Genomic DNA, 22,292 nt, shown 5'->3' with positions numbered 1-22,292 from the left:
GGCGCCGCCAGCTCTACTATTATCTATGCAAGTAATTTGTTGGACGTTGGCGCGAAGGATAGAGTTTAATCGCTAAGCTAATAAACGTAACTTACGTGTTTAATAAATTCAAAGGTGCGATATCTTTACGTAAGCAGTTGTTCTAAATTTAAAAATCTATCTATCCCTCATGATACATCAACGAAAAATTGTATACCATTTAGTTACTAACATAGACTTGCACGTTATTTTAATGTAGATTATATTTTTTTATAAAAACATGACCATCAGACCATGACGTCAGTGTTGTTCTTGCTTTTAAATGAAATTTCTTTATTTGCTTAAATACTGCACCACGTCATAGGTACATAGCTACGAGGCGATAGGCTTGAAGAATTTGGAAAAAGTAATCGCAGCCGACAAGGGAACACAAAAGTCGATAAAACTTTTTGATAAAACGACGTCCGAACAAATGAAACATTTGCCAAAATTATACACTTTAATAAGAGAAGAACTGAACTGATGGAGATACCAAGAATGGTATCTCTGTTCACCATACTCAGCCGTGGAACACAGAATAAATTCATAGGCTTGTATTTATATCAACATTTTGCTCTTCATATAACTATAAATCTATACTATTGTTATAAAGAGGAAAGATTTGTATGTATGTAACGAATTAGGTCAAAAAGTACTGGACCGATTTTAAAACTTTCAACATTTAAATGTTCCATTATCACTGATAAATTTAGGCTAAAAAAGCATAGGTATTTTAAACCTAAGTGAAATGTTTTTAAGCATTACCCGTACATGTGATTTATTCTGTTATCATTTTGTTTTCATCAATACACTATTGCTAAATACATTATTAATTAGGTATGTCCGAATTTACTGTATGTTTATGCCAATTTATGTTTATAAAATAAATATCTACCCGTATTAAGCCTCCCGGCTTAGGGCCGCTAGTAGATTAATAAAATACGTCTAAATCTACATTTACTACTTCCTGTATCCTGGCAGGAAACTTTCAACCACCTTTTTAAATGTAACTGCCACCATTAACAACTTGTTTTTTTCACATTTCAAAACAGACTATCATCATGTAACAACGGCGTAACATCATTAGCAATCATTTACATTATAGTGAGAACAAAACTTTCTTTTACCAATTTTTTGCACTCTAAACTTAGTATTTTATAAACATATACGAAAAATATGCTGTATTGAAAGCTTCAACTCAGTAAAATAGTCGTTAATATGCAGGATACCTGCACAGGTCACGTATTCTGACCGAACAAACAGAATTCCACACGTCCGCTGTTATTGAAATATATCTTGGAAAGAATTCACGTCAATATGCGGTTTAATGTTATTTGCCAAGGGTCGACCCGATCCTATTCAAAGTCGTCCGGGTCGCGCTCCGGGGTCAACAATGACCCTCATATTTGTACTATCAGAGTTTAAAACGAGTTTATTATTTTCAGATTAATGCTTAAATAAATGGTTTGTGTGTTAGATGAACCGGAGCAATTATAATTTATTTGCAAGAATATGGTACAAACATATAATGGTGGTACAATCTAAGCGTGTCAGTTTGTCTTAAAATATCATCTTGGGTAATTATTATATTATTTTATCACTACATTTGAAGTTATAGGATTACTGCCGTGTAATATTTTCAAGGGGAAGGTGATTAAATTTAATAAGCAAGGTGTCTTTATTTCAATCATAAGTTTGACAACATTTATAAATACCTTTTCTTAAGCGATTATTATTATACAATTTTATATGGATTATTTGTGCGGATTTTTATAATTATCAATCTAAATGTACCTCTGTCTTTGAAAATAAACGATTATTTATTGAAATATGTTTACGTTACGTTTTGTGTACGTCATATATGTAAATGTGCTTTGTCATTGTACCTTCATTGTACATTCGATTCTACTATATTTATTATTTCAGTAGTACTTATAAATTGGCAAAATTAAGCCGTTACAAACAACAATTCTGTTGTGTTTTCTGGTGCTTGTTAAATAAAAATTAATCCAATAATTATATTAAAAATAACCCTTCCTGTTCCATTCAATATATGTTTATTTACACACAAAATACACACTAAACGATGATTTAATAATCCTTTATAAATATAGACATTTTCGGTCATTTCGAGCGATAAAAGAGTGGGCAAATATTTTCTAAAAACTCAATGGCGCTCGAGAACCGGCAAAACAAGGCAAACAAAATGGTCGCTGAAATATAATTCCTTTAATGGGCACTATTTTTATTGATTAGACAGAAATATTTCAATTGCTTTTTACTAACACTGTTAATTTTTAACATAATTACAGTCTTTATCGTTTTTTTGCGTCTGCATAATGCCGAGCTAGGGCCAGTTACAACTACAAGACACACACACACATTACATACTTAAAATGTACCTTATTAATTTTTTTTCGTTCCATTATTTTTTATACTATAAATAATAATATATATGTGTGTTTCTGTGTGTGTGTATCGTTAGTTATAAATGTTATGTCTATGAATATCATTGTTGAATTCCGGGAAGTGGCGAATATGACGATATATTTGCAAATATTATAATTGGTGAACGAGAATAGAATATTCAGCGAGGCAATCAATTCGTTTCATTACATCTATCCAGGTCAATCAAACTTAAATCTAGTTTCAAAACCTGTCAAAGCATTTTTTATATGAAAATTTACCAGGCTATATTTTACACCTCCCACTGCTCTTCAGTGAGGCGGGGTTCGATACATTGTCTAAATATAAATAAAAAATTGCTTTGCGTCTGCATTAACAAAATAGTTCATATACATTAATTTGATTATTATATATGAAAACTATGTATCCAGAATAAAAAACTACTATAGATATTTAAAAAAAGGCGCATAGTATTGAAAAACAATGCAGCAGATAACTAACTTATTTTGTAGATACATGGAGATTCAAAAATATTGCAACTAAAGATTTCACAATATTCTTTATAATAAAAAAATTAACATACTGTCAAACAGTATGTTCTTCTCAACTATAAGACGAGAATACCAAGCAGTTGATAATGTCTAGTCATATCTTAGCGATAAGTACTTACGTATGTCAAAATAATACGTTTTGACATAGGCTTAAAATAATTATGGCGTAAAATAAAAATACGTTTATTTTGGAACATAGATCATCAAGGTATCACTTATTCCACGTCATTAAATTCGAACCTGTAGGCATCCCTACTTAGGCGTAGGAGGGTAAAAGATACTTGCACACTAACTAATCTATACAAAGTCTTTGTTAACAAAAGAAACAAGGAAACAGTATGAACCAGTTATTATAGTGTGCAGTGGAATCGGTGCTATTGTACTCTAATTAAAAATGCTACTTTTGTACAGTTTTATTCGTGCGATCTCGGTGCTTTGTATAAACTAACGCCATCAGCAAAACCCTCTTAAATTAAAAACATAATCTAATCTTAAATATCCAAAAAGTCCTTGACTAATGTATTTAGAGATGTGGTATGTAGAGGTAGATAGCACAGTACATAGATTACATTTTGGGTTTGTTTTCCGGTAAAATAATTATTTTACTTGGACCTAGAAAGATAAGATGGAGAAAGTTTTATTCTGAGCCATAAAACTAGAGATAGTTGGGATTATATACTACAATTTTACAATACATAGATTACGGAATAACAAAGAAATGATATTATACGACAGTTCAATTGATGGCTATTTATACGATACGATATTTATAATGAAGGCTTTTTATGGAGTCAACATTTTAGTTTTTTTTAAAACGGGCAGTAGGCTTATCTGATGTTATATGGACACTCGCTGAAGCTTACAGAAGGCTCGCAATCACGCTGCCGGCCTTTTAAGAACTCTTCCGCTCTTTTTGTAGGACCAAAGTCGAATTGATTCGGAAATACCTCAGTGGGCAGTTAAAAAAATTACTACCCTTATATTAATTATTAGGTAAAATTATTTTATAGGCTTTATTGTAATTTAGATTATCTTTGTGTAACTATTCGCAAAATATGGACATTATTTTAATCTAAATAAACTCATTTCTCCGGCCTACATATAAAATATAGGCATTTAACTTTGAAAACTAATGATAGTCGGCAAGCTATATGATTGGCAAGTACAATGAAGTAAACACTTTTTTACCGGATTGAAGCTATGTATTATTGTCGAAATGTCGGATAATCTTAAAATTATGTTAAATAATTATAAGTTTACAATAATAAATAGCTTCAATCCGGTAAAACAGTATTTTCTTAAAATGTGTAAAAGCTATGTTAGTAAAAAGCAATACTAAATTCAATGAAATTATTAAGTTCCTGATTATTGTAACACTTTACTTGAAACTAAACCTATAGAACTGCGGTTAAATAATTCCACAAAGTAATAATTAAAGGATAAGTCGAATTTAACTTTGACATTGTGAAACGAGTTTGCTTCTCTTGTCAAAGCCGCGTACAAATTATTTGAAGAAGTCTATTAAATGTGAGGGTGTGCAATTATTTAATCAATTACCGTCTTAAGTTCGTAATATTAGTGTGTTTAACCAATTCAAAGGGCATTAAAGATACATATTAGAATGAGCCGAGTATACTTAAATAAGCGATGTGTATCTTCGTTCGTAAGTCTAAAACCATACATTCATATAGGTAATGTACACTTATCAAAAGATTAAATGCTTCAAATTTTATATTTACTGCCAGTTCACAAATATTATCGATATATCGAATATTACAAGAGCGTAGAACGGAAGAGTAGAACTGGTAATAAGCTCTCCGCCACTTATTTATCTTTATATTAAGCGAATTTATATTAAGCTTCTCTAGTAAAAAAAAATATTTTTAATGAAAAATAAAATTCTGAATGATGTGAAATTTATCCGATTAAGGCTATACAAAACATTATTATTATTACAAAACTTAGGATAAGAACTCGGGCAATTCCGTGACGGATTGAAATAAAATGACTAAGCATTTTAATGACATAAACATATTTATATATTACTGCAATAAGTGTCAATATTGCATATAAATAAATAAATAAACGTTATTTTATTGTCCCCCCCGGAACTACGCATTTTGACTGACTTGTAATTAAAGAAGTTTGAGATAATATAAAAAAAAATAACAACGACTACCCAACCTAAACATTCCTCACAAATGAAGTGATGACATATTATACGTTTTCCAGTCAAAATATACTTTTTTAATACAGTTGCTCAAAAAGTGGCATATTGCAGGGAGGTATAGCGTTCGGAAAGTGGGCTATTACACACTCGTGCTTTTTCTTTGCCATTCCCGCACTCGTGCGTTTTCTTTGCCAACTGTCAAAACAATGTGTATTAAAAAGAAAAAACCAACCACGAAGGTTTTATTAAAAAGATTCATAGAAGTTTTTATGATATATGATTTCTAAATATTATAATAATTGGATTCAATAATTTCGGTTAGGTTTCTTTTCATTTCATATCAATTAAAAAAATATTAAAAAGAATTTTATAATATATGCAAATACGTATTTTTAAAAAGTTGACCAATAATTGGATTCAATAAGTTAGGTTAGGTTTATTTTATTTCATATCAATAAAAAAAATATTTAAAAGAAAAAACTAACCATGAAGTTTTTACTAAAAAAAATCACAGAAGTTTTTATGATTTATGCAAATATTTTAAAAAGAAGCTACTATTTGTTTCAATATCAGATTTAATGATTGGACTCAATGAGTTAGATTTGGTTTTCTTTCAAATAAAAATAGTCTACCTACTGAAGAATTGGCTGTATGGGCCAAGTTCCCTTTGCCTACCCAGAATGGGTGAAGAAAAGAAAAAACAAGCTTTGCTCATATTCTTTGCGGTTGGCGCCATTTTTCAAAAATGTTCTTTCGAGTTGAGTTATTTGTTGCACAAAATGAGTAATTTCGACGATATTTTATTTGAATGAATACCACCCGAACGCAGTATAATTGCATAAACTGCTTCGGAGAACAATTTACCGGAAACATATAAGTCGCTACATATCTACGTGCAACGAATTTATTCCGTAGAGAGAATAGAAAAAAAGCAAATATTTTAATTACTGTATTAAAAATAGTCGTTCAGTACACGTGCGGAACCGTCATTGCAACTTGTTCCGACTGTCAACCCTCACCTTCGGCTGCGCCTCGGCTCGGGTAGACATTCGTCGGAACTCGTTGCAATGACAGGCTTTCCGCACTTGTAATGAAATATACTATATTGTGTTAGAAACTTCAAGGCCTGTAATATAAGTCAGGCGTAAAAGCTTCCACGCATAGTGTCATGTAATCGTTTAAGCATTTAATCTATACAATTAAAAACAATGTATATCATAAATTGTTTTTATTAAGTAATTAGTGACACCCTTTTAGACGTGGGCATCAGATTTCTGTATCTGTTTCACGATTTGCAAGTAAGTGATCAGCCTCCTGTGCCTGACACATACTGTCTACTTTTTTAAGACTGGTTTCCTGACGATGATTTCCTTCACCATTAGCGAATGTTCAATACGCACATAGAAAAAAGTCCATTGGGGCACAGCCTGGAATCGAAGTTACGACCTCAGGGATGAGAGTCGCACTAATTCACTAGGCTAACACTACTCTACGAATTAATTTTATACTCCATTATTTAAATCTAAGTCTATATAAATAATGGCCTAAGAAACTTACCTCGTTCACCCACGAAGATATCATCAATGTCGACAAGTATCCACCGATCGAGGTTCAAGCTTAACTGGCCATGGCTGAGGTAACTCAACGCGTCGAGGAACAGCAACCGATGTAGCCAGAACTGGAGCCCGGCCCCAAACAGGACCCTTTGGACGCCGTCCAAACGACCGTGGTCTTGCATAACTGTAGCCAGCGGTATGTGGTCTTCTGTTGAAATTCGAAAGCTTTATTTATAAATATTTAATTTTAGCAAAGAAAGTTATAAGAATATACAGTGTGCTACAGGCTGTGAGCTTTGTGCCGTATTGAAGCGTGATAGCGAACCGAATGGGAAAAGGGAATATTCGATTTTTTTTTGATATCTCTTATTTTATTTTTTTATATGTTATATTTGTGTCTCTGTCTTTGATAATCACAATTTCAAATTGTATATTTTCAGTATAGACAATCTATAAAAAGGTTGTTATATTTAAAATTTATTAAACTGTCCTGATATGTTGTATATGTATGATATTCAGTAAAATATAATAAATGTGATTTAACTAAGGTTTAAATTTTACGTACTCCGTGTTCGACTATATGTATATTTATTCGTCTTCCTCAAAAGTTTACAGTTATTTGCCAGACACACAACAGTATGTTGAAACCAATTAACCACTCAACTAACTTACATAAAGTTCTGTATACCGCAATTTAAACCTTTATCAATGTTATAATACTAAAAATAAAGTTTTTCAACTCGTACTCCAACTTTCCCAATAATCGCCATATATTGTTTATAATTATTTTTCTCTTTAAAAAATACTGCTATATTTTTGAAACTTTACTGTTTGTATCGAGATGCAACCATTACACCGAGTTCCTCATGATTTCTTAAGAAATTAATAATAATAAAATAAATTAATAACAAATATTTGTCCTCCATCAGCAAGAGGCATGGTGAAATAGGAGCACGCACTTACATTCTCGTAGGAACAAAACGCATCGTTAATTTCCAATTTTCATCATCATAAATTAAATCACTTTAGGTTTCGTATGGTATACATTAAATTCATGTTTGTTACTGATATAAAGGAAAAAAGTGTGTTTTAATAGATTTATAAAAGGGGAGCGCTAATGGCGGTAGGCATTAGTGTCTCGTGTTTCAACAATAATGAACGGCTAGGTTTTTTAACACTACATATGCATGGCACATAATGTATTAATAATTATTTCGATAATGTTACGCTACGTTTACTTAGTGACAGGAAATATTAAAGATGTACGTAAGACAATTTTTGTATAATGATTATTATTAAGTATATTTGGCATCCGGTGGGTGGGTGGGAAAGGTGGGGAAAGGAGTTCTCTAGGGAAAAGAAACAGAGGAAGACCGCTCACGAGGTGGGCGGAAGACATCAAAATGGCTGGTTCGAGCTGGATGGATGCAAGCTGTGCATTGCAATATTTGTGAATATGTACCATGTATCCACATCATAATTATCAGCTGCATTGTTTTTTATAACACCGTATGCCTATTTTATTTTAGTATCTATAGTAGTTTTTATTCTAGATCAAATGAAATCATTGTATACGAACTATTGTAAAAAGAATTAAAAAATGTAGGCATATAACTTCTTACTAGTCCAAAGTATCTTTTGGAAGGGGCAACTAGAGTGATTAAAAAAAATATTATCTAGTAATTTTAATTTTCAAGAGTGCCTTTTAAATAGGCCTGATTGTAATAAATGATTTGACTTGCAGGAATACTATTTAGAAAAAATATATTTTTTTTTACTTTTAAAATTATAATAGTATGATTGAGTTTACTTCACTTTTGTAAGATATAAGTACATATTTATTATTTTATTTATCACAATTATACATGTTATATGCATTTTAAAATTACGCAATCAATTTGAACTGCAACGGTGCTTTATTGAATGGCATACTGATAAGACAATATATGTATTACCTGCAAATAATGAGGTTTTAATGAGGTTGGAAATGGAGCAAAAAAATGAAAATTGTGGAATGCCTTAGACAATTTTACCTGTGAAAGGTCCATATTACAATACAACTGTCTTTTTTTTAATCACTGTTTGTGTTTTGTGTCCTATGTGTTTGTATATTTATGAAAAATAAATATCTATTTTTATTAGTGAAATATAAATATCGATTTATATTATTATATGAAATATCAATATATACATATTGTTAAAAAAATTTAAATACTACACGTGTACAGTATATAACACACAAATATTTTAAGTTAATTGTTAAATTACAATTAATATCGACAAAACAAATTATAATTTATAATATAAATTCCCGAGTCATTTCAAAGAATGTTACATCATGTTATAGCGCATGTGAACAAAAACATAATTCTCCGAACAAGCGGGTTCGGAATAAACAATTTCGTCCCAAAATGTCCTTGACTGTAGCAACCAGACACTGGTTCATTAAATTTCTAATGCTAACGACTCTATAGAACAAAAGAAAATCTTTAATAACACGTACAGTTCATCTTCATGAACAAATTCTCGAATAAAATGTAACATTGGTACCACCAAGCATCAAGCATCAAGCCTGTTATATTGGACCGTATAATTACTATTAAGGGGATCTCATCTTAGTAACTTTATTTAAAAAAATTGGTTAGTTAGCAAAATCTTATATTAAATTATTTTATTTTATATATTAAAATTTAACTGTAGCAAGTATAATTATTTTACTAAGTGGCGTGGTATGAACAAGGGAGTCGATTCCACAGTGCTTTTGCAAAATCTTGTGTAAAACAAGAAAAAAATATTTTATTATTATTAATTACTTAAGATGTCACCTGGAACATGGTGTAATGGTATCAGCTCCTTACGGCGTGTAAAATAAAAAGCGATTAAAAAGAGTGGCGGAGAGTTTATTGCCAGTTTTTTTCTTCCGTTCTATTGCAGGTAATTTGAGAACTGGCAGTAAATGTAAAATTAGAAGCATTTAATGTATATTTCTTTGACGTTCATAAGTGTACTAGGTTACCTATATGAATAAATTATTTTTGACTTCTTTTTTTTTTGCAGCGGATCGTGGACTTCCAGCCATGATGATACCTCTCACTCTCAAGTCACTAGGCCAATTCTGCTCATAATAATATTGAAAGGTAGACGGCAATTAGAATATTTTATGTACCCTAGAGATAAAAATTATCCGCTATCAATTCAAAGTAATTGAGAGCAAAGGCCTCCCCGGAGTTTTTACAAGATGTAATTGTCTTAACTGTTGGCTCGTAAACTTTGATAAACATAAATCTTCACACATTAAACTTTGATCCAACGATTCACCAACCGTAATATGAATTTATCGTTTCCGTTTTGGCTTTCTCAAATCAATCAAGCCGTCTGCATTTTTATTACCTATTGTGTTGCGTACATTGAAATGTTTTAAAGTTTCGGTTTACGCTTAGTAAAATGAAAAACGGCCATTTCAAGTTGACATTGACCAAAACGCAGTCGAAATGTCAAGTTCTGTAAATATTGTAGTCTGTGCGATGGGATACGACGCACACTCTTAATAATAAAAATCCACCCGCATAGAACCTCATGACATACTTATAACCACAAAACGAAATGGGGTAGATAATAATAAAAATGCCGTAAAAGAACTATAAAAGTTACGTTGATTGTTTGAAACGAGTTGAGAACAATTGTTTATATTGTCCAAATTAAAGCTTTAATGGATCTAATTAGCGTTCAGCAAAAATAATAGATTAATTAATGCAGCTGTTTATTTAATGGATTAACTTACCGTAACACTACTGTATTTAATAAATTTCAAATGACATTAAACTCTGCCCTGAAGACTAAAATAACAAAATTAAAACTGCTATGGAAGCGACGCGAATTCGCATTATAATTAAGTTCTTATGAATAAAATGTAATTTTGATGATTAAAGTTCTCTTACCAATAAGTGACTGATATAAGTGTTCATAAAACCAGTAATAGGGTTATGAATAGCCTAAACTTTTTGTTAATAGTTAACTGATACTTTGAGCATTTAATACTTTGCTTTGCAAGAGGCTCATCTCATAGTGATATCGCCGCTAATGGACACACACATTGCCAGAAGGCTCGCGAAATCGTGGCCGGCCTATTATTAATTTGTACGGTATTTTCTTAAACCCTCAATCGAATTGGTCGGAAATACTTCAATGGGCAGCAGGTTCCACATACTGGTGGTGCGCAGCAAGAACTGATTTAAAATACGCTCAATTTTGGAACGACGTCGAGGTGATACAGATGGTATTTTGTATTCTGTCTTAACGTCCGGGATTTTTAACTACTACTTTCTTAAATTAGCCTTTGATTTATCAGGCGTTAAATTTAATAAAATATACATAGACGACTCTGAGTACAATAATAAGATTATATTAACGGCATGGCGTCGTATCGGCTCACTACTGCTTTTAATATAAACACAAAAAATTCTATGTATGGTCACATATATATATATATTATGTATATCGCAATAAATAAGAATCCTCACCGTTGACTCCATATTCGTTCTCCCTTGAAGCCCAAGCAACAGGCTCATAAGTGGAACTATTCGGCCTAAACACCGTCCAGTGATCACCTGGCAGTGGTCCCCAAGCTGTCTCACCAGCTCGTGCTAATCTTAGTACTGGTGAAGCTGGGTTTAATGATGCATCCTGAAAAAAATACACTAAATGCGATTATCATATTTAGGCAACAGATAATGTACCATATTCTTGCAATAAAGAATTATTATTATTACTACGTTTCATTGAAAGCCGCCAAATAAGGTATTGTATTCGACTGATTTTTCCTAGTTAATACAATATTTTAAGGTTTAATTAGCATGCCAAAATTATATTTAATCTATCTAATAATCTATAATTATATTTTACAAGCAACTAAAAGAGATTTGAAGTATCAAAAAAGTAGCTCTTTTAAAGAAGTTCAGGAGCAAAAAACGCCCATAAAACATAAATACAAGTGAAGTTAAACTTACCTCATTATATTCGAGTACAATCTAAGAGCATTTAGCATTTAAAGGTTAAAACAATCGATAGTCTATAAATTTAAATATACCTTAAGCCTTAAATTGGTATGCATGAAGAGTGGGAATCCTTTCAGCTGGGCTCCTACGAGTGTCTCCTCGCCGGGTGTGGCGAACCCTACAACCCCTACCGAGTATTCTCGACAGTATTTGTCGAGAAGCTCCCGATTCCATTTGTCCATGTTCGCGTATTTCGATAGAGACTCGAACACAATTACTCCGTATCGACCCTTGTCCAACGTGGTGAGAACTGGCAGGCTTTTGCCTGCTACCTCCACCTTATACCTGTAATTAAGATATTAATTTAAGGAATAGAAAATATACTATTTAATATTAAGGTAGGACTCGTAAGTCTATTATTAAATATAGTTGTCGTGAACGATGCCTTGGAGTTTTAAATTATAGACAGAGTCGTTACCAACTCAAAACCTTTTTCCCGTATTTGTGAAAATAGAAACGGTGTTCAACTCAACGATTTCTGGTGCATCGGAAGCGTCTATGTCAATTCCCATTTCTCGCTTCTTATATCAAAATATTCTAACTGAATAAACAAGAACAAGCGGCGCGGGAAATCAAACAAATATTTAGTTTTAGCTACGACGTTATTGCCCGACTGCGAAGGCTGGATTTTATCTTTGAACCAATATTTGGTTGGTTTTATGCTGATCATAAAAGATAATAGACTGATTATGATATAAACTGTAGTAGTTGGGTAGTGGCTTTTAATTATCACTAAAGCCAGACAACGAATCCGGGATATCGAATTACAAACCAATCGCTCGGAAACACCAATCGGATATTACGTCAGAATTTATAGAACAGATACATTCTTCGAAGGCAACCGGGACCGCACCTCCAAACTGGAACTAGATTGGCCCAAGAAAGAGGTAATGTGCCCCAAACAATCCTAGCGAAGCTCAGTTATGGCCCAGGCAGAAAGAACGCGCTAGCGAACTCAGCCCCGGATTGGGGTAAAACAGTCAAGACCCAAAGTAAAGAACGTGTGTCAGTCCCAGAAGGTAAAACAAAAGGGTAGGTTAAAAAACTTGTGAGGTGTAGGTGTGGAGGAAATATAATATGCATATTTTTTTTTTAAGTTACAATAATATTTTTTTCTATTATTAACAAATATAATGTAAAACAAACTTAATCAAGTATTTTCGTATAGTCTTTTAATGCGAAATAGAAATATAAAACAAAATAACTGGCTTGTTTTCTATAATATAGCCCCATTTCTCAATGCGCGATAAGGATAATAAATTTAAATAAATAAGTGTTTTTTTCATAGTCAATACCTAAACAAATAAAGTTTTGACAATGAAACTTTTTTAGTTACAACCGGTAGAGAAAGCCCCGATATAATTAATTAAACATAATTAAACACCAAAATTAAACATTGTCTAAAACTAGTCTAATTATTACCAAAAACAGTATAAATTTTGATGTATTTTAGCGAAATCTATTTGAAACAAAGAGTCCGACCGTGATTGGCAATTTCGAAGATGAAGTTCTCCAAACATTCTCCGTGTTACTCTCAAATTTCCAATCAATACCTCCAATTTAATGTTGATAAAATCTTATGGGTCAATAGAAATCCTATTTCCAATACGTAGACAAGTTAAGTTCGTTAGGAACGCAAATATGTTTGTAAGTTATTTATATTAACATAACTTTTACACATTTAAAGAAAAAACTTTTTAAAAATTATTTAGACTAAAATGATGTCTAAATAATTATAAGTTTAAATACAATAATACATAACTATAATTCGTAAAAAAGTGTTTTCTTTAAATGTAACAATGTTATGTAATTATGATTATTTTTGTATTATGACATGACTCAGAAAACCTTGAAAACTGCTATACTAGATGCAATACTCACTAACTTCAAGAATTAAAAAAAAAATCTCTACAACCCTTTTAGTTCTGGGCCTCAGATTTCTTTCTCCATTTCGAGATCATTGATGTATCGTAAAATTCACGTCGCTGATCAGCCTTAAGTGTAAAAAGCGCACATAGAAAGTCCATTGATGGACCGCCGGGGATCAAACAATCTCGATGATCATAATTTTTAACAATTTACGACACTACTGATTGCGATAGTAAATCCCCAACAGGTGCAAAGGCAAAATATACGGCATTCACCTAAAGGATGCTTTCAATTTGGCAAAGGTTCGTTGCGGCTCAAGCTGAATGGGAACTAGCAAATAGCATTTACGAATTTCTGGCCTGTCCGCCTTGCTAAGTGTACGTTATATGCATTTGTTGGCAACTGCTCGTACCACTGCCACATTACCTTAATGTTAACCGCAAATTGTACATCACCTGAGCTCAGTAGCAACTGTATAATATAATACTTGAATAATAACTAAATAAATCTTAATATAATACGGTGTCTTAAAACGATGGCCAAATTCAAAAATTGGTATTGGAAATGCTTCCGCATCCACGTAACGTACGTAAGATTTGGCTCAGAACGTTTAAATGTAATTGAACTTAACAAAAGTCTTACTAGATTCATAATAATATAGTTTTATAGGGATGCATTTTAACCCCTTCCAATAACAGTGGAGTTAATATAATGTGCTTAATAGTTTAATGTATTAAAAATCTAGCGAAGCTAGCCGACATAAAAAATTACAAGACTAAAATAAAATTAAAAAACTTACGAGCAAATTTTATTAAGCATAAATTAAAATTAATATTAATTTGAAATCGTAATAATATTTTTTAATTTGATTTTTTATTATTATTTTAAATGTAATGATTCTTATGTAAAATTAATTTTAAAACAAATTTGCATATCATTGTGTGGCAGAATATGCAAAGTTTAGATTGTATCACCATAATATTTATGTATCTTATTTTTGTTGCTTGTTGCTCTCTACAAAACTAATCAGACATTCTATAAAAATTGCCATTGCAGCGACCTTTACTATATCTTATTCAAATATAAAATATAGTACTTAAAATAACATCTAATTAGCTTAATTAGTAGCTCCACAATACTACGTATAATTTAAGGAAATGTCAATTGTAATGTTAGGCCTACTTCGTGAGGACAGAATTCCTGGCTCGAAGATAATAAGACTTATCAGGAGTTGTGGGAATTACCAAAGTTTAAAGTAGATGATTCCATTAGACCGAATTACGGACACAAGTTCCTTCAAGAAATGCCAAAACAAAAATATTTAATAACTATATCTCTTTTGTATTGAGTTTAACATATAAACGATAATTAATTTATACAAGGGATATTAAGATCCTTTTGTCCCCTCTCTGTGAGATTCGACCTCCAATAGTAAAGTATACTCCTGCCTCAAAGGACAGCAACGCACCCACTTAAAATTGAAAACTATATAAAAAATAATAGACAAGTTTCATTCATCGATTTCCTTAGAACCCTTGTATGTACTTCATTTTTTGAAGAACGTAATTAATTGTATTTGCACATTTTTGAATATTCTGACTTGAATATTGAAGCACCAGCGATCATCAAAATCTGTCAATGGACAAAGGATCCATGCTTGAATTACAAAAAACAATTGCAAGTCATCAAAAAATTAAGTGTTGATTGTCAGAATGATATTAATGATCCGTTACTACATATATGTATGTTTCTCTACAAATTTATCAGAAACCAAATGTCATATCAATGATCCCGGTTATCAGTTATTTCCAACTCAAAGTACAGTCAAAGTTTCGTCAATATCCGTTGTTTTAAGATATAGGTTAGTTATGTTGTCGGATACTTGATGCCTAATCTTATAATACTTTATAATTTAGAATCGAATTTCTTATCTAATCAATGTACAATTTTTTACGGAAAAAGTCTCTATTATAAATATTTATTAAATTAATAAACATTTTAAATCAGATAAATCTTCTTGCTCATTTGCGTTTATTGTATCTTGTACTTTACGGATAAGTACATTTTATTTTATTGTAACATCTGCTACCTTAATATATTCTTTATCTTATCTATTATTTTCTTCCATACATCGTTCCATCGATCACACCTGAAGCTTTGCGCTTTATTGGACTACCAAGTTTGAGATCCATATGTTACTACAGGTAGTACACAAGTATTGAAAAGGTTTATTGCATAGCGTTCAACAAACAGCAATAAAATATCCGTTGACTTACAAAAATAACTGACGTCACGATAAGGCAGTGGGCTGACTCTAATGGCTTGAACTAAAAGTTTGTGAAGTAACGACTCATGTCTATACATACCTACTTATTGGACTAATGCAATTTTAACACTTTTGTTGTCTTTTACATTTGCTTTTCTGAACAAGCAAATAGGTTCAGGGCCATTCTTACGAATGTTCGACCCAATTTTTTCTATTCGTTTATTTCAAATTCAAAATTATTTATTCATATAGGTAACATAATGTAATTTATGAACGTCAAAAACAGAAATGTGCTTCTAATTTTACATTTATTGCCAATTGTCAAATCAAGAGAAGAACTGGCAATAAACTCTCCGGCACTCTTTTTAAGCCCCAAGTTATTTCTTTACACTACAATTCAATCTAGCAGTTAAAAAGCTGCTAAGTCTCGGGTTTAAGATCAAGTCAAAAACTTTATACAAATTTTCTGTCTGACACCGTCGATTTTTAGATATGATAGTTTCTTCAAGATGTTTTCCATCACAGTACTAGTGAGTGTTAATTACGCGTATAGAAGGAAAAGTGCATTTAAATTTATTTGAACGCGTGACTTCAGATTTGAGAAGAGCTAAAGCTACTGGGCCAATTATTACTACTTACTAAAAATAATATCACAAAAAAACACTTTAAAACGTTCCACACATCAGCTTGCCTAAAGATTATAATAAAACATATATAAATGTATGTCATAGGATTTCATGCCAAGCAGACGATCTGTCCGCTTTTGTTTAGATCAGTTTAATTGGACTTGTGTTATCATATCACAAATGCAGAGGTTAATTCAATCAAATAATCCTGTAGAATTTGTAACCAAAATATATATATGAAACTTAACTGTTAGGTTATATAACTGAAACATATACACGTTTTATATTGGGAGTAGCATATAAGATATTTTTCCTTTGTCGAGTGCGCTCACCAGCGCAACTATGTTTAATACAACATTTTAAACAAATCCGACGCTTTTATTACATTTATCTGATACGTGACGCAATAAAACTACCCATTTTCAGATCACATTCGCAACATAATGGAATTGCAATACGCGAAAGTCAGTCGTGTTCTGAAATAGCAAGTGCAAGGTGGAGCCATTTCTCTCTGTTTTACTGATTATTATTTTTATTTTTAAATATATTACTTTAAAAATAATAATCTCGTACTGCGTAAAAGAGAATATATATAGATGAATCAATAGCAGTTTTAGATTAAGGCTCTCACGCAAATTCGTAAATATAATTTTTAGTCAAACGATATTTTTTTAAATCTACGAGTCATACTTATGAAGATTATGTTAAGTTTCTAGAAGTTTTATCGGCTTCGTGGGTTCATAAAATGGTTCAGAAACGACCCTTTAAAGGAACGAATAAGTTTAATTATGAAATATATGTATGCGTTGGTAACTCAACGTTGGAAATCCTATACCTCATCTTAATGTTCTACGCAAATGTAAGAGTAATTAAGCTATTTTGACACAGCTAATGAGGAGGGAGAGAGTACAGCAGACGCGAGGCACAGCGCTAATGGGTCTGACTGTCACCGCAAAGCCTTCTAGACTTGCTCTTACTCGCGACAAATTATACGCCACATCTTGCCTCATCTCTAAACTATAGATAGATAAACGAGCCTTATAGCAAATAGATTAGTTATAGTAAAGTTGTATTTATTTTACAGAATAATACATTTAAAATACGGTTTATTTTAATGTTAGAATAGATGTATAGTTGGCGCGACAGATGTATACAAAAGTAATTTTTCAACTTGTTTTTAACATTAAGTTTTAATTTTTTTGCTGTATTAAATAGTTACCATAGACGTTGCTTCCTCTTGGTGTACAGCTCAACTTTTTGAATACATATTACAAGATTGGGTACGAAATACTCAACTAATTTTTTATGTCTTTTCAAATAGATAGACGTACCGACGTAGCATTTATTACTAACAAAACACACAAAATAAAAATAAAAAACACAAAAAAAACAAAACTAAACAAAAAACTATGTAAAGAAAAAAAAAGAATAAAAGGACATTTCAAGTGTGTAATGTGTGTGTTGTGCTAATAACTGGCCCTGGCTCAGCAATAATTTTCCATTGCTGTGAAGCAGACATGTTCAACAGCGCTGGTAATTCTGCCAGAGACCACAACAATTAGTTTCAAGTATTAATAATGAGATAATTTCTGGTATCGGTAAACTACAGGTTTTGATTTATTCATTACAAATATACAAATTGCCCCTCTTTGTATATAATATATAACTTATGAGCATGAAACAGTAGTAATTAAAGTTATCGTAATTCAAACATACAAATTAAGGTCGTTTCACAATATTACGCTCATTTGCTTCATGTAATAATTAATAATCTTCGCTGACTGTTTACTACTCGTGTTTGCTTCAACTGTTTTGAATTGTGTTAATTAAGTTTCGCTCGTTGGTCGTGTTTATTTCAGACATAAAATATATAACCCGAGATAGTTATGGAATAACAACAGCCTTATTAACGTAATTAATTCACTAAAATATTTTGAGTCAGTAATTATAGAAGTATTCTGTTGCTTTAACGTGCGACTCTTATCCTTGGAGTCATAGTCGTCTCCAGCTAGGTAACATTAGCTCAAACGGTAACGGAAAACATCGTGAGGAAACAGCTTGTCTTTGACCCAAAAATCGACGGCGTATATCAGGCACAGAAGACTGATCACCTACTTACCTGTTAGATTTAAATTATTATAAAACAGATACAGAAATCTGAGGCCCAGACAAATAGAAAAAATATTCGTTTTTCGGACAAGATATATTTGGAAGCAGCCGCGGGAGGCCTTTACCCGTGAAGGGGTAACGACGGGACTAGGTATAGGATATATAAGATGATAAGATAAATGAAATACGTATTGTATGAAATGTAAAAAAATTAAGCGGTATATTATCATTTTTTGTCATGATTGGAAATTAAACGGGATTTATTATTAATATTAGCTATCACACAAATAGGTATAGAACCTAATCATATAAAACTGATAAATAAAATCGTCAAAAACAATTTCAAATATAGAAAATAAATAAATAAATGCGATGATTTAAATTTTCAAAGCACATCCAAATCGTTGTCCGGTCATATGACCGCCATATGGCAATCGTAGTAATGTTCGACCGCAACGCGCCCAAGTTTTCCGACTTGAATTAACGGCGCGATCCGTAATGGCAAGAATTATCTAATTTCCAACTAGCCCCAACACAAACGGGGCCGGAAAAGTGCTCATCAACGCAATTGGGCGTGCGAGACTCAACCCGCTCTCAACCAAGTGTCCCTCCGTGATAATTCGCAAAATTACATTCATTTATCGTGTATTCGCTTTATTAATCATAAGGTCAAACTAGTTACAATGTCATTGTTGCCATATGTCGTTATTTTAGAAAAATATATATTTCTTTCGTTAGGTGATACCAGCGCTCATGAATTCACACTGCCAGAAGGCTCGCAAATGCGTAGCCGGCCTTTTATAAGTCATAAACTGAACCAATTTTGATGAAACTGGGACTGTTTACTGATCCCAAGATAAAAGGAATAAATCATAGAACCATCAATATCACTTTTAGATTCAGAGAGATTTTTGGACAGACAGTGATTGGAAGCGAATATAGAACATACACAAACTCATGCATTTACAAAATATTACATACATTCATACTGACAACTACCACTTTTCTACACGATTTAAATAAAAGAAATTATTCTTTTAAATAATAATCACTCATGTGTATGAGAGTATGTCGGCTATGACTAGGAGGCTAACTTAATTTCTTTTATTTGACCCCCATTATATAGAAGATCAGTGTGCCGATCGTTAGCAAATTACATGCCAGTCAAATAAATATTCAAAGTTCTAAATCATTTATTCATAGGAATAAATAAATGTTCATAAGTGTACATTGTGTTATATGCTATAGGTAACACAATGTAAACTTATGAACGCCAAAAAAAAGAAATATTAAATGAATCTAATTTTACATTTACTGCTAGTTCTCAAATCAAGGGCGTAGAACGAAAGAGAAGAACTGGCAATAAACTCTCCGCCACTCTTTTTAATCGCCAAGTTTTTTTACACAATGTTTGTAAGGAGCTGCAACCACTACACCATGTTCCATATGACACCTTGAGTAATAAAGAATAATAAATTAAATTAAAAACAAAGATTTGTCCTCTATCAGCAGGAGGCATGGTGAAATAGGAGCACGCACTTACATATTCGCGAGAACAACACGCAACAACATAGTATAAATTGTCTCAGATTGTCATAGATCCTGTATCAAATGAAATGGTAGGATAGGTAGGTCTTTTTTATTATACCTATTAGCTTTAAGGCAGAATTTTAATTATTATATTACAAATATGGATATTCCTACAAATAAATTTTATTTTCTAATTATAAACACATTTTTTACTGAGAAGAAAAATCTTATTTTTTAAATTCAAGAAAAAAATGTTGAGGAAACTAATTCCTTAGACGTCAAACTTCACAAACAAGCTTAGCCGTCTCCGGCAACTTTGCAATAAGTTTCAAGTAGTGAACAATTTTCCAACAAGACGATTGACATCTACGACGATCTAACAGACAGACATATTATCTCGCATTTACTATAGTTATATATAAATATAATTCAGTATATATTTATATATAAATATATAAAATAGCATACATTTTGAATCTATACGATAATATTGATTCTGTCATGTTTGACTGACTGATACTAAAGAAAATAAGATGTCCAGTTATAGAAGACCACTACACACACACACACACATCACCACTACACACAAATGCTACGTCACCGATTACATTAGAGAGATGAGAATATAGTATGCGGTCTGTCTCACTCTAACGCATTGACCGCACCTTATTAAATCATCGTGTGTTAGGTTTCATTGCGTTACAGAATTTCTCGACTCGGTCACCGCGCTCAAAGCCCGCGATAAATTCAAAATTTTTCTAAAAATATCTAATATTACATATAATTTAACACACATGAAACTCTAAATAATAAACATTATCGTTATTTTGAAGTCAATTCAAAATCGTGTACAGTTGCAGAACTCCTGAACAAAACCTGCACATGCTACCAGCAAAGCACTTCACAGTCCGCAAACATTGTACGTAATAGTCATCAACAAAGCGGGCCGGGGTAAATATACGTTAAACATTTTAAAAGATACTCAGCAAAATTGCTTTTACAAGTCCTTAATCGGTAAGCTTTTTGCTCTTAACTATATTAACGCTATTAATAATGAATACGGAAAAGTTCGTAGATTACTAAAATTATTACATCCATACAATAATTGTTTAGTTGACAGTTCTTATATTTAAGTTATGTTGGTGTATTTGAATTTCTATGTCCTCTTTTTTTATACAGAATTAGACAGGCGTTTGGCCACAATCCCACCTGGGGGTACGTGAGATGTGACCTAATGCAGGGCACGTCTGCTCAGGGAATGCCACTTCAACCGTCCCTCCTTTTAGAGTAAAAGCTTTCTTCATATTTTTTCATTTCTCTATTGAGCAACATTCATCTAGTTTCTTCCCGCTAGTTCTATTACGTCATCAGTTCATCTTTTCTTTCGTCGTCTTTTACATTGCTTTGCAGTAGGTCCAGTACATTTTGTTGTTTCAAGTGTCCATCTTTTATCTCGCAATCTGTAAATATCTCATGCTCATTTCCATTTAAGCCTTAGAGCGTGTGCAAATGTATCTGTAAGTTTTCTTTTGTTACGAATGTCAAGATTTCTTGTTTTCTTTATTGTTCTCAACTTTAAGATGCTTCTTTTCATTGCATGCTGGCAAGGAGATTTTTGAGGTTTTGTTGCTGCAAACCCGTTTAACTTGCGCATGTCAGACAAGGTAGAATACGGTTACGTTAATACGTGTGATATAACTTTATTGTTACATAGCATTTCTTTATTTCCCAATATTAACGACTCTTGTGGCTAATCTTTGCAGGTATTCAAGAAAAGCCCCATGTCCCTTTAAGCATCAAGTCAACAAAATTACTAGTATGTGCTACTTTGTACCGTTTGCCCCACTTCTAAATGGTTTCTGTCTAACTTCTTTCCTAAAGTGAGAAAGATACCACATTTTTACGTCTTGCACTTTGGCCTCCAATTTTTCCGACGCCTTCTTTGCTAAGGCGCCTGCAATCACGTCTTCCGGTATACCAATGTGAACAATATGAAGCTTTTTTCTCATCTCTCTGAGCTTGTGATGGATTTCAAATAGCGGACTATTTAGAGAGTGTTCGCCCGTGACGGCGTCCAGGGTTGACCGTGAGTCACTATTATCGCGTCATGTTTTTACAATGACAGAAATAAGACATA

At 32.2% G+C, this 22,292-nt stretch overlaps 1 protein-coding gene across 3 annotated transcripts in view; it reads right to left on the bottom strand.

Moving 5' to 3' along the window:
* LOC110997880 (bifunctional heparan sulfate N-deacetylase/N-sulfotransferase) overlaps positions 1 to 22,292 on the bottom strand; it is a 127,526-nt gene that overhangs the window by 35,799 nt on the left and 69,435 nt on the right. For all 3 annotated transcript variants that reach the window (XM_022266240.2, XM_022266256.2, XM_022266249.2), the window contains exons 4-6: positions 11,788 to 12,040; positions 11,222 to 11,384; positions 6,703 to 6,909 (exon numbers count right to left, since the gene is read on the bottom strand). In XM_022266240.2, coding sequence (XP_022121932.2) covers positions 6,703 to 6,909; positions 11,222 to 11,384; positions 11,788 to 12,040 — 623 coding nt within the window. The remainder of the gene's footprint in view (positions 1 to 6,702; positions 6,910 to 11,221; positions 11,385 to 11,787; positions 12,041 to 22,292) is intronic.

The sequence above is a fragment of the Pieris rapae genome, chromosome 10 (genome assembly GCF_905147795.1).
Source record: "Pieris rapae chromosome 10, ilPieRapa1.1, whole genome shotgun sequence".
NCBI lineage: Eukaryota > Metazoa > Arthropoda > Insecta > Lepidoptera > Pieridae > Pieris > Pieris rapae.
The sequence above is the reverse complement of the archived record's forward strand: the minus strand, read 5'-3'. Positions and strand labels throughout refer to the sequence as shown.